The 22,026-nt window shown below is 42.1% G+C and overlaps 2 protein-coding genes across 2 annotated transcripts in view; one reads left to right on the forward strand and one right to left on the reverse strand.

Annotated features, from left to right (window-relative positions):
• Positions 1-6,528: 6,528 nt before the first annotated feature.
• On the forward strand, positions 6,529-8,778 carry LOC311137111 (uncharacterized protein; the record flags this gene model as incomplete). The annotated part of the gene is made up of 5 exons (XM_084171450.1): positions 6,529-6,592; positions 7,369-7,498; positions 7,808-7,955; positions 8,189-8,270; positions 8,404-8,778. 4 exons carry the CDS (start codon positions 6,529-6,531, stop codon positions 8,225-8,227), a joined length of 381 nt encoding a protein of 126 aa, XP_084027576.1. The 3' UTR covers positions 8,228-8,270; positions 8,404-8,778.
• A 6,546-nt stretch (positions 8,779-15,324) lies between these two features.
• Positions 15,325-22,026, reverse strand: part of LOC311137640 (excitatory amino acid transporter 1-like) — a gene marked incomplete at its 3' end in the record, with an annotated part of 40,631 nt that continues 33,929 nt past the window's right edge. Inside the window, exons 9-10 of the mRNA XM_084172153.1 lie at positions 15,898-16,032; positions 15,325-15,523 (exon numbers count right to left, since the gene is read on the reverse strand). Of these exons, the coding sequence (XP_084028279.1) occupies positions 15,325-15,523; positions 15,898-16,032 (334 nt within the window). The remainder of the gene's footprint in view (positions 15,524-15,897; positions 16,033-22,026) is intronic.

Raw genomic sequence — 22,026 nt, forward strand, 5'->3', positions numbered from 1 at the left:
CATCCAGATGGTCATTGGCAAACTTCAGACGGGCCTGGACATGCGCTGGCTTGTGCAGGGGGACCATGCATGCGCTGCAGGATTTTTAATCCATGACGGCGTAGTGTGTTACTAATGGTTTTCTTTGAGACTGTGGTCCCAGCTCTCTTCAGGTCATTGACCAGGTCCTGCCGTGTAGTTCTGGACTGATCCCTCACCTTCCTCATGATCATTGATGCCCCACGAGGTGAGATCTTGCATGGAGCCCCAGACCGAGGGTGATTGACCGTCATCTTGAGCTTCTTCCATTTTCTAATAATTGCGCCAACAGTTATTGCCTTCTCACCAAGCTGCTTGCCTATTGTCCTGTAGCCCATCCCAGCCTTGTGCAGGTCTACAATTTTATCCCTGATGTCCTTACACAGCTCTCTGGTCTTGGCCATTGTGGAGAGGTTGGAGTCTGTTTGATTGAGTGTGTGGACAGGTGTCTTTTATACAGGTAACGAGTTCAAACAGGTGCAGTTAATACAGGTAATGAGTGGAGAACAGGAGGGCTTCTTAAAGAAAAACTAACAGGTCTGTGAGAGCCGGAATTCTTACTGGTTGGTAGGTGATCAAATACTTATGTCATGCAATAAAATGCAAATTAATTACTTAAAAATCATACAATGTGATTTTCTGGATTTTTGTTTTAGATTCCGTCTCACAGTTGAAGTGTACCGATGATAAAAATTACAGACCTCTACATGCTTTGTAAGTAGGAAAACCTGCAAAATCGGCAGTGTATCAAATACTTTTTCTCCCCACTGTAATTAATTCCCACTCTTTTTTATGATGACCCATCAAATTATTTCTAATTAACAATTACACACTTTTCATTCAACACATATCAAATCTGATGGATGTAACTCATCCCTTGCTTATTTTTCAGTATTTCTGAGAAACTCAGTAATTTAATGTCATTGTAATTTATTTTCTAGCACCTTTTGGCACCAGTAAACTTGGGAGGATTATTTATTACAATGTCCCCTAACTTCTCGAATGACAAAAATGTGTTTTTCTTTTGCAGTTTTTGTTACACATCCATTTCGGAAAAGTGTTCAGTTTCCCCACTTTAAGCACTGTCAAGACCATTGAGTGTTGCAATGATTTTAAATAATTGATTTGTATGTTTAACCAAACACGTTCTGGTTTAGTGTTACAGTAAATGAAGACAAACCTGTGTGAACCACAGATGTTAGTTTGAGGACTGCCTCAAAGGTTTTCAGTCTAATCCCACCAGAAGAATGCCAGGCAGCATAGAACATGTAGTGCCCTGGCTATAATAAAATATAATCACAACATGTTGCATGGACGGACGTAATTTTATTTCCACAGTAAATAAGGAAATTCCATTAGGGATCTCTCTAATATAAAGTAAGATAGTTCCACCTAGACTTTTGTCAAGATCAGAACATTCAAGCATTCATTACGTAACCATGAAGAAGCATTGGTGTTTTACACCCATTTCAAATGATTGTGAGCATATATAGAATATACAGTGGGGAGAACAAGTATTTGATACACTGCCGATTTTGCAGGTTTTCCTACTTACAAAGCATGTAGAGGTCTGTAATTTTTATCATAGGTACACTTCAACTGTGAGAGACGGAATCTAAATCAAAAATCCAGAAAATCACATTGTATTATTTGTAAGTAATTAATTTGCATTTTATTGCATGACATAATTATTTGATCACCTACCAACCAGTAAGAATTCCGGCTCTCACAGACCTGTTAGTTTTTCTTTAAGAAGCCCTCCAGTTCTCCACTCATTACCTGTATTAACTGCACCTGTTTGAACTCGTTACCTGTATAAAAGACACCTGTCCACACACTCAATCAAACAGACTCCAACCTCTCCACAATGGCCAAGACCAAAGAGCTGTGTAAGGACATCAGGGATAAAATTGTAGACCTGCACAAGGCTGGGATGGGCTACAGGACAATAGGCAAGCAGCTTGGTGAGAAGGCAACAACTATTGGCGCAATTATTAGAAAATGGAAGAAGTTCAAGATGACGGTCAATCACCCTCGGTCTGGGGCTCCATGCAAGATCTCACCTCGTGGGGCATCAATGATCATGAGGAAGGTGAGGGATCAGCTCAGAACTACACGGCAGGACCTGGTCAATGACCTGAAGAGAGCTGGGACCACTGTCTCAAAGAAAACCATTAGTAACACACTACGCCGTCATGGATTAAAATCCTGCAGAGCACGCAAGGTCCCCCTGCTCAAGCCAGCACATGTCCAGGCCCGTCTGAAGTTTGCCAATGACCATCTGGATGATCCAGAAGAGGAATGGGAGAAGGTCATGTGGTCTGATGAGACAAAAATAGAGCTTTTTGGTCTAAACTCCACTCGCCGTGTTTGGAGGAAGAAGAAGGATGAGTACAACCCCAAGAACACCATCCCAACCGTGAAGCATGGAGGTGGAAACATCATTCTTTGGGGATGCTTTTCTGCAAAGGGGACAGGACGACTGCACCGTATTGAGGGGAGGATGGATGGGGCCATGTATCGCGAGATCTTGGCCAACAACCTCCTTCCCTCAGTAAGAGCATTGAAGATGGGTCGTGGCTGGGTCTTCCAGCATGACAACGACCCGAAACACACAGCCAGGGCAACTAAGGAGTGGCTCTGTAAGAAGCATCTCAAGGTCCTGGAGTGGCCTAGCCAGTCTCCAGACCTGAACCCAATAGAAAATCTTTGGAGGGAGCTGAAAGTCCGTATTGCCCAGCGACAGCCCCGAAACCTGAATGATCTGGAGAAGGTCTGTATGGAGGAGTGGGCCAAAATCCCTGCTGCAGTGTGTGCAAACCTGGTCAGGAAACGTATGATCTCTGTAATTGCAAACAAAGGTTTCTGTACCAAATATTAAGTTCTGCTTTTCTGATGTATCAAAAACTTATGTCATGCAATAAAATGCAAATTAATTACTTAAAAATCATACAATGTGATTTTCTGGATTTTTGTTTTAGATTCCGTCTCTCACAGTTGAAGTGTACCTATGATAAAAATGACAGACCTCTACATGCTTTGTAAGTAGGAAAACCTGCAAAATCGGCAGTGTATCAAATACTTGTTCTCCCCACTGTATGACTTGATTAATTTTTTCTAAAGTTTACTATTCCATAAATCGATACCTCCCCAACTTTTTGGGGGTTGTGTCAACTCATGCTTTTTACAAGATCAGAACATTTAAAAAATGGTGAAACACCTTTAAATTAGGGTATAAAGCTGATAAATGTGATTGAAGTTGTAGAGAAGACAATGTCCTAAAATGACTATAATCCCCCATTCATTCACACTGTTCCAGACATTCCATACCAAATGTTATGTGCTTGATAAATTATAAATCACAAAATTGGACACAGATTTGCCCCCAGAAACCTAACTTGACACCCTTTTGGGTTAAACAGCCCTGGCCTGGACCACAGGTATAGTTAGCCTTGCCCTACAACATCCCCAGGACATACTTATCCCTCCTCCTACCTCCTCAAAGAGGAACACTTGTTTAGTCCATGACTTCATAGTTTAAAAAAAATAAAAAATTTAACCTTTGGCATGTTTGTGTCTATACTATTACAATGATCTATTAATCGCCCCAAAGATATGCGTGAAATGTGTTTGGCTCAGGAGCAGACTGGAGTAATGGGGAAGGTATGTTTTTGCAGCTGAAAGATTCCAAATCTGATTTCTTAAGGGTTGAATTCCTCTCCTCTACCCACCTCACCCCCTCAACAGACTGCATAGTTTCACTTCCAGGGCTCAGGTATGATCACAGTCACATAGTAGGGATTACGCTGTGGCCTTGTCGTCCTAATAAATGCCACTACCTAAATCCCACCATTCAGCAGGGATTTAAAACATAATTTACCCTGTATTCTTTACGGTGTGTTTTACCACATTATCTATTCATCGATGTTGCAATTCTCTCCAGGTGTGTATTATTCCTTTGTACAACAGCATAATTAAATGGAGCAATATATTTACAGTAGCTACTGCTGTAAAATACAAACAAGATTTGTAGTAGTTAATAGCTTAACACTTACTTGTATTCACTGGAAGCATTTATTCTAAGGTACATTAAACAGCGGGTATTCAGTCTCGTCATTAAAAGACTAAGGTTATTTGGGTTTTCCTGTCCAAAAGGTTATTTGCGTTTTCCTGTTTTTGTTTGTTTTTCAGGCGGTTATATTTCATTTGTTCAGTTTTAACTTTGCATTTATTTTATGTAACATTCAAAGATTTTTATAGCATTCCTTCCACTTCTTTTTTCAACCTTGTTTATTTAATTGAATACCAAAGGCATTAGAGAACGTGCTGTAATTCTGCAATAGTTTCATTGCTTGGTTAGAAGGGAGGTTTCTGACATTGTAGGGAGCGTCAGCTGGGTTCTAATGACACCTAACCTGCCAAAGCAAACGGTCTCTTCCCAAAACCACCACTCTGGGTCTCCGGGTCAATCAATCCTCAACCGCCAACCAGCGTTGACTTTGTATCCATTTCCTCAAACATAAGCCATTTTATATTTGACATTTTATATTTAGTTATAGTGGTGAGTTTGGGTGCTTGTCCCACACTGGTCCTAAAGGCAATTAAGTAATGCACGTGCCAACCTATTTTCTTACACTTTGGATGCCCTCGTGGGCAGCACCATGCATCCCACTTCTGACACCAAATGTAAATTCATGGGGTAACCTTCTGGGACTTGCATTTGTCAGTCCAAGACCTTTGCCATTACACCAAGAGAGGTCCAAACCTCTTGACAAGGTTCTAAGGTGTAGGTGTTGTACTGAGGATGTTAGAATTAAGCTTCTATACAAAGTCTGTCACAGTTCAGACTGTATGGAATATGGAAACTATAATGTACAGCTGTACTTTAGTCTGGCAGATCAGCGCCAATGTTCAAAATTATCATAATCTTGTGATCTTTCTAATGGTGGAGAGCTGGTTGCCGTTTTATGTCATCGTCTGACAATTGACATCTGCTTTTAACATCTTTCAGCACAACTTAGTTTAAATGAATACCATAACAGGAGCAGACACAACTAATACCTGCATTTTCTCCTTGTAATCACATCGTGCTGCTGTTGGTTCAACTCGCTCTTTAATAATGTGAATTGTTGATGCTTGAACCACAGATAGGCTAAAGCCTTCATGCATATGCTGGTGGTTGGTTTTGGAAACAGGCTGCATGTAACTTTCTTGTGTTTTGAACCATGTCGGTACTACTGATGCCTTAGTCATTTGCATGGATGAAAACCACATGAATGTATTACAGTACACCAGTGGAGGCTGCTGAGGGGAGGACGGCTCATAATAATGGCTGCAACGGAACGAATGGCATCAAACACATGGAAGCCATGTTTGATGTATTTGATACCATTCCACTAATTCCTCTCCAGTCATTACCACGAGCCCGTTCTCCCCAATTAAGGTGCCACCAACCTCCTGTGCAGTACACTGTAACATCTGTCTTATAAATGTAGTGTGTGACAAGCTTTGGTGTTCCCTGTATTGCAAAGGAGGTTGGTGGCACCTTAATTGGGGAGAACGGGTTCGTGGTAATGACTGGAGAGGAATTAGTGGAATGGTATCAAATACATCAAACACATGGTTTCCAGGTGTTTGATGCCATTTCATTCGCTCCGTTCCAGCCATTATTATGAGCTGTCCTCCCTTCAGCAGCCTCCACTGGTGTATTGTGCTCGAGCAGTGGGTCATAACATAGCAGCAAGACTAGTGGGACACACCTACAACAAGGAAGAGCACTTTACATGACTGCATTAGAGAATGCCATAAATCTGGATTATTTTAAGAGCTTTATTTGGGAAAGCACCTTTTGAAGAGTGGGAAAGACAGAAATGAACATAGTGAGTGGGGCACTCGGAGGATAGGGGAGAGAGAGGGAGGGAGCTGGAGAGAGGAGGGGTAGAGTGTGTGTGTGTTTGAGGGAGAGAGTGAGTGAGAGGGAGGGGGAGTGAAAAGGAGGGAGGGAGGGAGCTGGAGAGAGGAGGGGTAGAGTGTGTGTGTGTTTGAGGGAGAGAGTGAGTGAGAGGGAGGGGGAGTGAAAAGGAGGGAGGGAGGGAGCTGGAGAGAGGAGGGGTAGAGTGTGTGTGTGTTTGAGGGAGAGAGGGAGTGAGAGGGAGGGGGAGTGAAAAGGAGGGAGGGAGGGAGCTGGAGAGAGGAGGGGTAGAGTGTGTGTGTGTTTGAGGGAGAGAGGGAGTGAGAGGGAGGGGGAGTGAAAAGGAGGGAGGGAGGGAGCTGGAGAGAGGAGGGGTAGAGTGTGTGTGTGTTTGAGGGAGAGAGGGAGTGAGAGGGAGGGGGAGTGAAAAGGAGGGAGGGAGGGAGCTGGAGAGAGGAGGGGTAGAGTGTGTGTGTGTTTGAGGGAGAGAGGGAGTGAGAGGGAGGGGGAGTGAAAAGGAGGGAGGGAGGGAGAAATATAAGACACACGGCAATAGAGGGGAAGGTAACACAGCGGATAACTTCCCTGTCAGGCTCACCATGTTTCTGCTGCAGACTGTGACTGTTATTTCTCTGACTGTCGTTCTCCTGGACGCAGTGGAAGGTAAGACACAATAACACCTACACTATACCGTCAGCAGTATGCACCCTGCTGGGAGCCAGTTTAGCAGGGAAGCGATGGCGAAGGAGATTAAGCTAGAGGAGAGGGGAAGAGAGCCAATACTGGAGCAGCAGCAGGGAGAGTCATGGATGTAAACAGAGGGCTAGAATGCAGGAAGACAATGATTTCAAAACTAACAAGCTAACTGAATACCTAATAACAAGCTAACTGAATACCTAATAACAAGCTAACTGAATACCTAATAACAAGCTAACTGAATACCTCATAGACTTTCATGGGAAAAGTGATAGATGATGTCAATGATAATATATGACAAGGTTCAGAGCAGCTTTTATATGACATGCATATGGTAACTGTTATCTCGGCTAATGTTATTGTGTTTACTCGCTCTGATTGGACAAAAAGGCTTGTCATGTAGTCACAGTGCCACTGGCATAACAGTACATTGTTGGGGATCATGGGATGATCTAGCTAATTCCTCTGGCATTCTAGTGTGTATAGGGGGTGTGTAATACTCCTGACTCTGTCTGCACAAAATATTACATATTAACCTTACATAGTCCAACTAAACTGTATAGAATAGTGCAATGATATGCGTTGCATTCCTACTAAAATATTTGCCATTTGAGCTAATTTCTATCATAACAACCCTCCTTAGCGATCAGCCTTCATATACTGTAAGTGTGCTTTGACGAGTCTGACATAAGGGTATGTCTCTCTCCCCCTCACTTTCTCTCTCTCCCCCCTTTCTCTCTCAGGTAAGGGGGTACAGATGCAGAGAGACGTTCAGTGCTGTATGCAGTACTCCCATGGGAAAGTGCGCACCAAAGACGTGCTGAGGTTTGAAGTGCAGACAGAGGGGCCAGACTGCAGCATACAAGCCATCATGCAAGTATTCCAACTATCCCCAAGCAACTCGCAGACATAGAACATATTCCTCTCACAGCTGTGAGGCATTGTCATCTATCCAGGTCATGTTGTTATGGCTCAGATTCTACTGTAATTGCCAGGGATGTGAGGAAGGAAATAGGTGGGAATAACAAGCCATAAAGAAAAAGATGCCTCACTAGCCAACTTTGTTGAAGCTTTGGTTCAGAGAAGGCTTTATTGAAACCATGCTGCATATCTACAGTATGTTCTGAATGTTTCAGTTGGAAAGTTGGTGTGGTGAATGTTCTTTATCTGTTGTGGCTGCAGACTGTACACCAAGAAGGCGGTGAAGTGTGCTGACCCCAGAGACAGAAGGGTCAAGAGGTTACTGAGGAAGCTGCTCCAGAGGCAGAGGACCAAAGCACATAGGACCATGTGGCTCCACCCTCATGGCAACCTGCCAGTCATGTCGGAGGTGGGAAATATGCACTGTGTTTATACACATAGGGCTCAATTCAATCTAATGCACATTGCAGTTACGTATACTACATAAACATTCCTATGGTGGGAGTGATTGAATCCAGCCTGTACATCCAAACGGCTTTATTAGATAGTGGTAATGATAGCGTTATTGAAAAGTGTGCTGTAGACGTTTCTCCCTGATTTATGTCTCCATAGACAATGATTTTCCACACTTTTCTCTCTCAGGACAAAAAGGATGTGTGGGATGCCCTCCATGTGGAATGATTGTGAGGTTGCTGTTACCACAGGAGGATGATTACTGTCATAGGTGACAGCTGTTTAATATTGTACTGTATTGTCTCCGCATAAACTTACAGTTTCTGACATTTATGTTGCACTTAAATTGCCCTTTGGGGACAATAAAGATTTATTTAACTGAACTATCTTTCTTGTCATTGCAGGCCAAGTAAACTTCCAGCGGCTTCTCGTCCTAACTCAGCCAAGCTTGCTGACTCTCCAGTCGTCTCGTGTCACTATCTATCTGCCTGGGAGAGTGTAGTGGCTGAGTTGTCATCGCCATACATTGCAGAGTCCATGAGAGGTTTTGATATATAGCTAAATGTCTTTTACACACTGTCGCTAACTATGCCAAAGTATTTGCCAAGTATTTCTGATTACTCTTTATTCCGAGAAACCGGTCTTCACCATCTATGTATGGCTGTTCAACTTCATAGATGGCTTGTTCTCGCCTGAAACACAATGTTATGTAGAAAAATGCACTGTTTGTTTAAACACATCTAAAGTGGATATTTTATAAATAAATTAACCAGAAAGAGTTATATTTTCCTCCTCATTGTGTCTTATTGCAGCCTAGGCTCATTCTTCAAAAACCAGTATTATAGGTCAGTGGGTTCTTTATTTTTTTAAGGTATATTTTTGTACTTTTTTTGCTTTATTGAAGAGATAGTAAAGACTGGGGGAGGGTAAGTCAAAGGGCAGTGGGCCAGATTCAAACCTATGCCGACATACATGTGTGCCGGGGTCAGAGGCTTTAACTGCTGGACTACACAGGCCACAATGGGTTACTCTGGGAGTGTCCGTGTGATTAAATACACAGAGTATACCAAACATTAGGAACACCTTCTAAATATGGATATTAATGTTTTGTATACATTGGTTCAAGTAGGTTACCCTATGATTTCTCTTATAGGTACAGTTATCACAGTCACTGGTATAAAACAAGCAGAATAACTGCTGTATGAATAGTTTGGAACAAAACTGAGTTGCCCAGAGAGGTTGAAACCACACGCTGCTTCTGTTTACTGGCTCTGGGTGGATGCACTCTGTTTGATGTTGAGGTGCCAAGCATCTTCCCTCCCAGATAAAAGGTGATTTAATGCTTCCCAAATCATTGAGCTTCTGGCTCAACACTGTTTGAGACACCCAAAGCTGCTCTGGCACTCCATTTGACAGTTCATTAATTTCAGCTAAGACAGCTTGACACCATATCACTACCTAGAGGTTTTGACCACATAACTGGCAACAATGGGGAGGTTTTACTCGATGAGAGGCAGTACTGTAAGTGTGAAGTCAGCTGGAATGCACTGCAAGTGTTCAGTACTGCAGTTTAGACTGGTCGGAGCAAGAATCCATGGTGAATCAGGGACAAAAACAGAAGGAGATTCTCCACCAGGGGTAGCCATTTTCTGTGCGTTAGGAATATAGCCATGCTATCACACTATCACCTCAGATCAACCAAAAGAGAACAGGAATCTCCTGGGGAATCTCTCGCTGTCTGAATAGCCTCATTTATACCTGGCGCTAACATGCATCCTTGGTCCTGATCTTGTCCACATTCTGATTGTTCCCACATTTCCAGATATGCGTCTACACATGGTAGTAAAATGTGTCTCTTATCCCTCCACTGTGTCTGGATTGTGACCAGATTTCCTAGTCCCTCCCTGTATGCAAATATTTTGACAGATATTCTTCCAAAATAATATTTATTTATTTTAAGACACATATGTCTGTCGTAAGTCAATGGTGCCAGCAGTCAAGGAAGGATAATGATGCTTTAAATGGTCTTAGATCTGTCTACACTTGTGAGATATCCAGACACTGCATGCCTGACTACCTCCGTTGGTGATCAGGAAGATCTGAAAACAATCAGATCAGAATGTGTGTTTTGATCATCTACAAATGTGAGCACAAAACCACCAGGTATAAACAGGGCTTCTGTCTCTCTCAACCACACTTATCAACCTACAGATTCACACAATTGCTGTCAATTCCTGAGACATTTATTTGTTGCGACTGTCATATTCTTCCATCAAAATACTGATAATGACAGTTCCCAAAAGCAATCAAAATGTAAACCATCTCACGAAAACATAAATAAACTATTTAATACGTAAAACAAGAGGCACAAATGAGAAATGACCATGTAAGATTACAGCATCAAGGAAAGGGAATATCTAGTGAGCACTTTAGTTATAAGTCAAGAAATCTATTTACATCTCCCTGCTCATATTCTACAAATGGACCAAATGTACACTACTGGTCAAAAGTTTTAGAACACCTACTCATTCAAGGGTTTTTCTTTTAATATCTTCTGTATACCAACCCTACCTTGTCACAACACAACTCAAACGCATTAAGAAGGAAAGAAATTCCACAAATTACTTTTTAAGAAGGCACACCTGTTAATTGAAATGCATTCCAGGTGACTACCTCATGAAGCTGGTTGAGAGAATGCCAAGTGTGTGCAAAGCTGTCATCAAGGCAAAGGGTGGCTATTTGAAGAAACTCTAATATAAAATATATTTTGATTTGTTTAACACTTTTTTGGTTACTACATGATTCCATATGTGTTATTTCATAGTTTTGATGTCTTCACTATTATTCTACAATGTAGAAAATAGTAAAAATATAGAAAAACCCTTGAATGAGTAGGTGTTCTAAAACTTTTGACCGGTAGTGTACATTCAATCCTTGCATGGTCTGAAAACACTCACAACACTCTTAAACAACCAACAACATTGGGGGAAAACATATCATGTAATACAGTAGCCTATGCGACATCCTTTTGTCAATATGTACAGAAACATACCACAGCCCCAATGATATCAACATTTCACATATTTCAGCCTTGAGTGACTTGTGGTAAAATAACAGGGCACTAGTACCAACATATGTTCAGTTAAGAAACACTAGAGCTAACACTGAAAATAAATATTTGTTACCCAATATTGTTTTGAAAAAAGAAAAAGAAAGTCTAACAACCCCAATTTACCTCAATAAGTAACATAGAAATCACCCAAGTGTAAAATATTATTACAGATATCCGTACAAATATATACTGTATACATTCACATTGATGCAATTGACAGAGATCAAGCAAAGTACATTATATCAAAACTGATGACAATACTTCAATGTTTATTTTCAAAACTGTTGAAAAACTGCTTATCAAAGTTGGTATCATGGATAATATGATAGGCCTACAACATTTCCTCTATGTAATGTTTGGGGCAGAAAATCGAATGGCTTAAGAGAAAGCATAATATACACTTGAATTATATTAGAGGTAGATTCACAATAAAAACAACAACCACCATCTACAGAAGTGCAACTGAGGCTGCTATAAACTCAAATTGATTACGTCAAAGATACTAAAAGTGTAAACATGTAAAAAAGAAACAATCAAGCCATGCAACAAAACCAGCTAAGTGATGGTGAGTATAGGAATGGATTTTCCATTTATTCACATATTTAAAAAGGTCATTGAATGGCAATTATTTTCTTGTTCATGTAAATGAATCGGATACAGAGTACATAACAACAGTCTAAAGTGGTCTCTACTGATATGAACACATAGGATAAGAGAAATCAATATGGTAACTAGATGCAGTTGAAGTCGGAAGTTTACATACACCTTAGCCAAATACATTTAAACTCAGTTTTTCACAATTCCTGACATTTAATCCTAGTAAAAATTCCCTGTCTTAGGTCAGTTAGGATCACCACCATATTTTAAGAATGTGAAATGTCAGAATAATAGTAGAGAGAATGATTTATTTCAGCTTTTATTTATTTCATCACATTCCCAGTGGGTCAGAAGTTTACATACACTCAATTAGTATTTGGTAGCATTGCCTTTAAATTGTTTAACTTGGGACAAACGTTTCGGGTAGCCTTCCACAAGCTTCCCACAATAAGTTGGGTGAATTTTGGCTCAGTCCTCCTGACAGAGCTGGTGTAACTGCATCAGGTTTGTAGGCCTCCTTGCTCGCACACACTTTTTCAGTTCTTCCCACTCATTTTCTATAGGATTGAGGTCAGGGCTTTGTGATGGCCACTCCAATACCTTGACTTTGTTGTCCTTAAGCCATTTTGCCACAACTTTGGAAGTATGCTTGGGGTCATTGTCCATTTGGAAGACCCATTTGCGACCAAGCTTTAACTTCCTGACTGATGTCTTGAGATGTTGCTTCAATATATCCTCATGATGCCATCTATTTTGTGAAGTGCACCAGTCCCTCCTGCAGTAAAGCACCCCCACAGCATGATGCTGCCACCCCCGTGCTTCACGGTTGGGATGGTGTTCTTCGGCTTGCAAGCCCCCCCTTTTTCCTCCAAGCATAACGATGGTCATTATGGCCAAACAGTTCTATCTTTGTTTCATCAGACCAGAGGACATTTCTCCAAAAAGTACGATCTTTGTCCCCATGTGCAGTTGCAAACCGTAGTCTGGCTTTTTTATGGCGGTTTTGGAGCAGTGGCTTCTTCCTTGCTGAGCGGCCTTTCAGGTTATGTCAATATAGGACTTGTTGTACTGTGGATATAGATACTGTTGTACCTGTTTCCTCCAGCATCTTCACAAGGTCCTTTGCTGTTGTTCTGGGATTGATTTGCACTTTTCGCACCAAAGTACGTTCATCTCTAGGAGACAGAACGCGTCTCCTTCCTGAGCTGTATGACGGCTGCGTGGTCCCATGGTGTTTATACTTGCATACTATTGTTTGTAAAGATGAACGTGGTACCTTCAGGCGTTTGGAAATTGCTCCCAATGATGAACCAGACTTGTGGAGGTCTACAATTTTCTTTCTGAGGTCTTGGCTGATTTCTTTTGATTTCCCCATGATGTCAAGCAAAGATGCACTGAGTTTGAAGGTAGGCCTTGAAATACATCCACAGGTACACCTCCAATTGACTCAAATGATGTCAATTAGCCTATCAGAAGCTTCTAAAGCCATTACATAATTTTCTGGAATTTTCCTAGCTGTTTAAAGGCACAGTTAACTTAGTGTATGTAAACTTCTGACTCACTGGAATTGTGATATTGTGAATTGTAAGTGAAATAATCTGTCTGTAAACAATTGTTGGAAAAATTACTTGTGTCATGCACAAAGTAGATGTCCTAAACGACATGCCAAAACTATAGTTTGTTAACAAGAAATGTGTGGAGTGGTTGAAAAACAAGTTTTAATGACTCCAACCTAAGTGTATGTAAACTTCCGACTTCAACTGTATCTACGGAAAATTTGATTTCACCTGTCCAGTTCTTTCATTAGTGTCATCTAGACAATGCTTCCATGGACTCAGATTTGGACTGAAATTACCAAAAGAGTTGGTGATATGGTTAAGAGTGTCAAAACAATCCCTAGCCACTATCCCTAGAGTGTTTGCAGATCTGAAGTCAACCAGATACAGTACCAGTCAAAAGTTTGGACACACCTACTCATTCAAGGGTTTTTCTTTATTTTTACTATTTTCTACATTGTAGAATAATAGTAAAGACATCAGAACTATGACATAACACATATGGAATAATGTAGTAAACAAAAAAGTGTTAAACAAATCAAAATATATTTTAGAATTTAGATTCTTCAAAGTCGCAACCTTTGCCTTAATGACTGCTTTGCACACTCTTGGCGTGCCTTGTTAAAAGTTCATTTGTGGAATTTCTTTCCTTCTTAATGTGTTTGAGCCAATCAGTTGTGTTGTGACAAGGTAGGGTTGGTATACAGAATATAGGCCTATTTGGTAAAAGACCAAGCCCATATTATGGCAAGAACAGCTCAAATAAGCAAAGAGAAACGACAGTCCATCATTACTTTAAGACATGAAGGTCAGTCAATCTGAACAATTTCAAGAACTTTGAAAGTTTCTTCAATTGCATTCGAAAAAACCATCAAGCGCTATGATGAAACTGGCTCTCATGAGGACCGCCACAGGAAAGGAAGACCCAGAGTTACCTCTGCTGCAGAGGATAAGTTCATGAGAGTTACCAGCCTCAGAAATTGCTGCCCAAATAAATGCTTCACAGAGTTCAAGTAACTGACACATCTCAACATGAACTGTTCAGAGGAGACTGCGTGAATCAGGCCTTCATGGTCAAATTGATGCAAACAAACCACTACTAAAGGACACCAATAAGAAGAAGAGACTTGCTTGGGCCAAGAAACATGAGCAATGGACATTAGACCCGTGGAAATCTGTCATTTTGGTCTGATGAGTCCAAATTTGAGATTGTTGGTTCCAACTGCCGTGTCTTTGTGAGACGCAGAGTAGGTGAACGGATGATCTCCACATGTGTGGTTCCCACTGTAAAGCATGGTGGAGGAGGTGTGATGGTGCTTTGCTGGTGACACTGTCAGTGATTTATTTAGAATTCAAGGCACACTTAACCAGCATGGCTACCACAGCATTCTGCAGCGATACGCCATTCCATCTGGTTTGCGCTTATTGGGACTATCATTTGTTTTTCAACAGGACAAAGACCCAACACACCTCCAGGGTGTGTAAGGGCTATTTGACCAAGAAGGAGAGTGATGGAGTGCTGCATCAGATGACATGGCCTCCACAATCACCCGATCTCAACCCAGTTGAGATTGTTTGGGATTAATTTGACCGCAGAGTGAAGGAAAAGCAGCCAACAAGTGCTCAGCATATGTGGGAACTCCTTCAAGACTGTTGGAAAAGCATTCCAGGTGAAGCTGGTTGAGAGAATGCCAAGAGTGTGCAAAGCTGTCATCAAGGCAAAGGGTGGCTACTTTGAAGAATCTAAAATATATTTTGACTTATTTAATATTTGTTTGGTTACTACATGATTCCATATGTATTATTTCATAGTTTTGATGTCTTCAATATCACTCTACAATGTAGAAAATAGTAAAAATAAAGAAAAACCCTTGAATGAGTAGGTGTGTCCAAACTTTTGACGGGTACTGTAGGTGTTAGCAACCTAGGCATCCAATATCTTTCCCCATTTTGCTTGCATCTACTGTATCCAGTTCCTCCATTCTACAAACACTGAATAAGTACAGTGGAGGCTAGTGGTTGTTTTCAGACTGGGCCTATACATTCCCCTGTCCTGACCCCTACATGGGGGTCTCACTGTTGTGGTGCTTCACTGAGTCGTTCTCCTGGCAGATGAGCTGGTAGGACTTCTCGTTCTCTTCGATCACTGAGTTGCCCACCTCAACATCCTGGCTCTGCAACTCCTTGCGCGACAGGTGCTCCACGATGCCCGCCCCCAGAGAGTCCCCCAGCACATTGGTAGTGGTCCTCAGTCGGTCCCTGCACAGGTACACACATTATGACGCACAGACATTATATAGTGCGCGCACACACACACACACACACAAATGCACGCACAAACACTCCTTCCGGGTGTCAACCTCTGCGCAGCCACACAAAAACACAAGGCAATCCTTGGAGTAATCCACCCACAAGTTATAAAAAAAATGAATGTCAACCATTGTGTGTAAATCAAGCTATGAGGCATGCAGGAAAGTGTACACAACACCACACCACATCACAACATTAGAGAGGGCTAGTTGTTAACAGTTCATAAATTACAATAATCTGATGCACATAATGCATAGACAACCTTTCAGGGGGATCTGTTCTAGTGGGGTGGCGGCCTTACAGTGACATTTAGGCAGACTTACAGGAACCAATCCACAGCAATGATCATCGTTATGTCCTCTGTGGGCAGTCCCACCGATGTCAATACAATCACCATGGTAACCAGACCAGCCTGTGGGATGCCTGCTGCTCCGATGCTGGCAGCTGTTGCCGTGATACTGTGGAGGGATGGCACCAGCACCATTTAATAAGAAAGAGAAACACACATTGCAGTAGGGAATCGGTGGGGAGTGATATGTGAAAAATATTTAAGGCTGATCCGGGAGGACAGGGTTATAGACTAACTTTTTCCAATGGTGGCACTGGTGCTACCAACTTTTTAAGTTGATGGCACCAGCACATGATTTGGTCACACCAATTCTTCACCGCTGCACGCCGATAATAACTTGACCTGTGTCCCATAATGTACCTGCATTCCATACAGAACCAGGCTAATAATGACTAGCCATCTCTTAAATTAGCATATCCTTCCAGGGCTTGACAAATTTGCCAGTGGCACACCGAGCCAAAGCCAACTGAAAGCTACTGGCCCAAATGAAAAGAATACTGGCCCGGGAAAGTGGACGATGCGCACATCATTTAAATGTTATCTTGAATTTGCGGGCTAAGCAAGTAGCCTATGATAGCCTACCCTCCATACACAAATTATTACATTTTAACTTGACAATATCATATTTACATTGATTGTTTGGAGGGAAAAAATAAAACCTTTGCGCAATCTCAAATAGGGTGTTATTGTTAGCGATTTTGAACAGTTAATCTACAGTTGTAGGGCCCTATAAAATCAGTTTTTGTATTTTGGTAAATTCCGTTTTGCCGGTTAAGTTTTTCCTGGTTTCCGAAAACACCATTTTTTAAAATAGAAAAACAAAGAAAAAATATGTATGTTCCAAATCCACAACAATGCTTAAATCACATTAGGAGACCACTTTTGAGGTTTGAGAACAATATAAATAAAAAGATTGGAGGGTGTAGTTGCCCTTTAATTCAATTGTGTGCCATCAAGAGACCGTGTTTTTGTACTGTACAATGTAGTGTAGGCTAATCAAATCAAATAAATGTTTATTTGTCACATGTTTCGTAAACAACATGTGTAGACTAACAGTGCAGCGCTAAAGATAATTATTTATTTTTTAACAAAGAAATAGTGACATATGGAATAAATACACAGTGAATAACGAATAATAATGATGAGTAAAAATAACATGACTATACAGTTCATTAGGAAAGTATTCAGACCCCTTGACTTTTTCAATATTTTGTTACGTTTCAGCCTTATTCTACAATCTACACACAATACCCCGTAATGACAAAGCAAAAACAGGTTTTTATAAATTTTAGCAAATTTATACAAAATAACAACTGAAATATTACATTTACATAAGTAATAATATAATAATAATATGCCATTTAGCAGACGCTTTTATCCAAAGCGACTTACAGTCATGCGTGCATACATTTTTTTTGGTGTATGGGTGGTCCCGGGGATCGAACCCACTACCTTGGTGTTACAAGCGCCGTGCTCTACCAGCTGAGCTACAGAGGACCACTCAGACCCTTTACTCAGTACTTTGTTGAAGCACCTTTGGCAGCGATTACAGCCTCGAGTCTTCTTGGGTATGATGCTCCTAGCTTGGAACACCTGTATTTGCGGAGTTTCTCCCATTCTTCTCTGCAGATCCTCTCGAGCTCTGTCAGGTTGGATGCGGAGCATCGCTACACAGCTATTTTCAGGTCTCTCCAGAGATGTTCGATCAGGTTCAAGTCCGGGCTCTGGCTGCGCCTCTCAAGGACATTCAGAGACTTGTCCTGAAGCCATTCCTGTGTTGTCTTGGCTGTGTGCTTAGGGTCGTTGTCCTGTTGGAAGGTGAACATTCGCCCAAGTCTGAGGTCCTGAGCGCTCTAGAGCAGGTTTTCATCAAGGATCTCTCTGTACTTTGCTCCGTTCATCTTTCCCTCAATCCTGACTATTCTCCCAGTTCCTGCCGCTGAAAACATCCCCACAGCATGATGCTGCCACCACCATGCTTCACCGTAGGGATGGTGCCAGGTTTCCTACAGACGTGACGCTTGGCATTCAGGCCAAAGCGTTCAATCTTGGTTTCATCAACTGGGAATTCTGAAAAAAACAAGGTTTTTTAGCTCAATTGGTAGAGCATGGCGCTTGTAATGCCAGGGTAGTGGGTTCGATCCCTGGGACCACCCATACGTAAAAATGTATGCACACATGACTGTAAGTCGCTTTGGATAAAAGCATCTGCTAAATGGCATATTATATTATTATTATGATGTCAGTGATCTTCAGGTCCGAGCTCTAGAAAGAGGCCAGAGTTCCCGACTTGGAATTCCGAGTTGGATGACCGTTCAAAACGTATTTTCTCAGTCGGAGCTCATTTTTTTCAGAGTTCCCAGTTGTCTTGAACTCACTGAAGTCTGAGATTTCCCAGTTCCGAGTTTCCAGTTGTTTTGAACGCAGCAGAAGTCATGCTGGGATTTTAAAAAATGTTTTTATTTAACCTTTATTTAACCAGGTAAGCCAGTTGAGAACAAGTTCTCATTTACAACTGTGACCTGGCCAAGATAAAGCAAAGCAGTGCGATAAAAACAACAACACAGAGTTACATATGGGGTAAAACAAAACATAAAGTAAAGTACAACAGAAAAATATATATACAGTGTGTGCAAATGTAGCAAGTTATGGAGGTAAGGCAATAAATAGGCTATAGTGCAAAATAATTACAATTAGTATTAACACTGGAATGATTGATGTGCAAATAGAGATACTGGGGTGCAAATGAGCAAAATAAATAAAAATATGGGGATGAGGTAGTTGGGTGGGCTAATTTCAGATGGGCTGTGTACAGGTGCAGTGATCGGTAAGGTGCTCTGACAACTGATGCTTAAAGTTAGTGAGGGAGATAAGAGTCTCCAGCTTCAGAGATTTTTGCAATTCGTTCCAGTCATTGGCAGCAGAGAACTGGAAGGAATGGTGGCCAAAGAAGGTGTTGGCTTTGGGGATGACCAGTGAGATATACCTGCTGGAGCACATACTACGGGTGGGTGTTGCTATGGTGACCAATGAGCTAAGATAAGGCAGGGATTTGCCTAGCAGTGATTTATAGATGGCCTGGAGCCAGTGGGTTTGGCGACAAATATGTAGTGAGGACCAGCCAACAAGAGCGTACAGGTCACAGTGGTGGGTAGTATATGGGGCTTTGGTGACAAAACGGATGGCACTGTGATAGACTACATCCAATTTGCTGAGTAGAGTGTTGGAGGCTATTTTGTAAATGACATCGCTGAAGTCAAGGATTGGTAGGATAGTCAGTTTTACGAGGGCATGTTTGGCAGCATGAGTGAAGGAGGCATTGTTGCGAAATAGGAAGCCGATTCTAGATTTAACTTTGGATTGGAGATTCTTAATGTGAGTCTGGAAGGAGAGTTTACAGTCTAACCAGACACCTAGGTATTTGTAGTTGTCCACATACTCTAGGTCAGACCCGTCGAGAGTAGTGATTCTAGTTGGGTGGGCGGGTGCCAGCAGCGTTCGATTGAAGAGCATGCATTTAGTTTTACTAGTGTTTAAGAGCAGTTGGAGGCTACTGAATGAGTGTTGTATGGCATTGAAGCTCGTTTGGAGGTTTGTTAACACAGTGTCCAATGAAGGGCCAGATGTATACAAAATGGTGTCGTCTGCGTAGAGGTGGATCTGAGAGTCACCAGCAGCAAGAGCGACATCATTGATATACACGGAGAAAAGAGTCGGCCCAAGAATTGAACCCTGTGGCACCCCCATAGAGACTGCCATAGGTCCAGACAACAGGCACTCCGATTTGACACATTGAACACATTGAAGTAGTTGGTGAACCAGGCGAGGCAGTCATTTGAGAAACCAAGGCTATTTAGTCTTCCAATAAGAATGCGGTGGTTGACAGAGTCGAAAGCCTTGGCCAGGTCGATGAAGACGGCTGCACAGTACTGTCTATTATCGATCGCGGTTATAATATCGTATAGGACCTTGAGCGTGGCTGAGGTGCACCCATGACCAGCTCGGAAACCGGATTGCATAGCAGAGAAGGTACGGTGGGATTCGAAATGGTCGGTGATCTGTTTGTGAACTTGGCTTTCAAAAACATTCGAAAGGCAGGGCAGGATGGATATAGGTCTGTAACAGTTTGGATCTAGAGTGTCACCCCCTTTGAAGAGGGGGATGACCGCGGCAGCTTTTCAATCTCTGGGGATCTCAGACGTTACGAAAGAGAGGTTGAACAGGCTAGTAATAGGGGTTGTGACAATTTCGGCGGCTAGTTTTAGAAAGAATGGGTCCAGATTGTCTAGCCCAGATGATTTGTAGGGGTCCAGATTTTGCAGCTCTTTCAGAACATCAGCTGTCTGAATTTGGCCAGCCATAGCAAAATGCTTGTTGAAATTCTCGATTATTGTAGATTTATCGGTGGTGACAGTGTTTCCTAGCCTCAGTGCAGTGGGCAGCTGGGAGGAGGTGCTCTTATTCTCCATGGACTTTACAGTGTCCCAAAACTTTTTGGAGTTAGTGCTACAGGATTCAAATTTCTGTTTGAAAAAGCTAGCCTTTGCTTTCCTAACTGCTTGTGTATATTGGTTCCTGACTTCCCTGAAAAGTTGCATATCGCGGGGGCTATTTGATGCTAATGCAGTACGCCACAGGATCTTTTTGTGCAGGTCAAGGGCAGTCAAGTCTGAGGAGAACCAGGGGCTATATCTGTTCTTAGTTCTGTATTTTTTGAAAGGTGCATGTTTATTTCAGATTGAGAGGAAATTACTTTTAAAGAACAACCAGGCATCCTCTACTGACGGAATGAGATCTATATCCATCCAGGATACCTGGGCCAGGTCAATTAGAAAGGCCTGCTCGCTAAAGTGTTTTAGGGAGGGTTTGACAGTGATGAGGGGTGGTCGTTTGACCGCGGACCTGTTACGGATGCAGGCAATAAGCCAGTGATCGCTGAGATCCTGGTTGAATACAGCGGAGGTGTATTTAGAGGGTAAGTTAGTCAGGATGATACAGTGGGGAAAAAAGTATTTAGTCAGCCACCAATTGTGCAAGTTCTCCCACTTAAAAAGATGAGAGAGGCCTGTAATTTTCATCATAGGTACACGTCAACTATGACAGACAAAATGAGGAAAAAAAAATCCAGAAAATCACACTGTAGGATTTTTAATGAATTTATTTGCAAATTATGGTGGAAAATAAGTATTTGGTCACCTACAAACAAGCAAGATTTCTGGCTCTCACAGACCTGTAACTTCTTCTTTAAGAGGCTCCTCTGTCCTCCACTCGTTACCTGTATTAATGGCACCTGTTTGAACTTGTTATCAGTATAAAAGACACCTGTCCACAACCTCAAACAGTCACACTCCAAACTCCACTATGGCCAAGACCAAAGAGCTGTCAAAGGACACCAGAAACAAAATTGTAGACCTGCACCAGGCTGGGAAGACTGAATCTGCAATAGGTAATCAGCTTGGTTTGAAGAAATCAACTGTGGGAGCAATTATTAGGAAATGGAAGACATGGAAGACCACTGATAATCTCCCTCGATCTGGGGCTCCACGCAAGATCTCACCCCGTGGGGTCAAAATGATCACAAGAACGGTGAGCAAAAATCCCAGAACCACACAGGGGGACCTAGTGAATGACCTGCAGAGAGCTGGGACCAAAGTAACAAAGCCTACCATCAGAAACACACTACGCCGCCAGGGACTCAAATCCTGCAGTGCCAGACATGTCCCCCTGCTTAAGCCAGTACATGTCCAGGCCCGTCTGAAGTTTGCTAGAGTGCATTTGGATGATCCAGAAGAGGATTGGGAGAATGTCATATGGTCAGATGAAACCAAAATAGAACTTTTTGGTAAAAACTCAACTCGTCGTGTTTGGAGGACAAAGAATGCTGAGTTGCATCCAAAGAACACCATACCTACTGTGAAGCATGGGGGTGGAAACATCATGCTTTGGGGCTGTTTTTCTGCAAAGGGACCAGGACGACTGATCCGTGTAAAGGAAAGAATGAATGGGGCCATGTATCGTGAGATTTTGAGTGAAAACCTCCTTCCATCAGCAAGGGCATTGAAGATGAAACGTGGCTGGGTCTTTCAGCATGACAATGATTCCA

Source organism: Coregonus lavaretus (assembly GCF_964263955.1).
Source record: "Coregonus lavaretus genome assembly, chromosome: 11".
NCBI classification, from domain to species: domain Eukaryota; kingdom Metazoa; phylum Chordata; class Actinopteri; order Salmoniformes; family Salmonidae; genus Coregonus; species Coregonus lavaretus.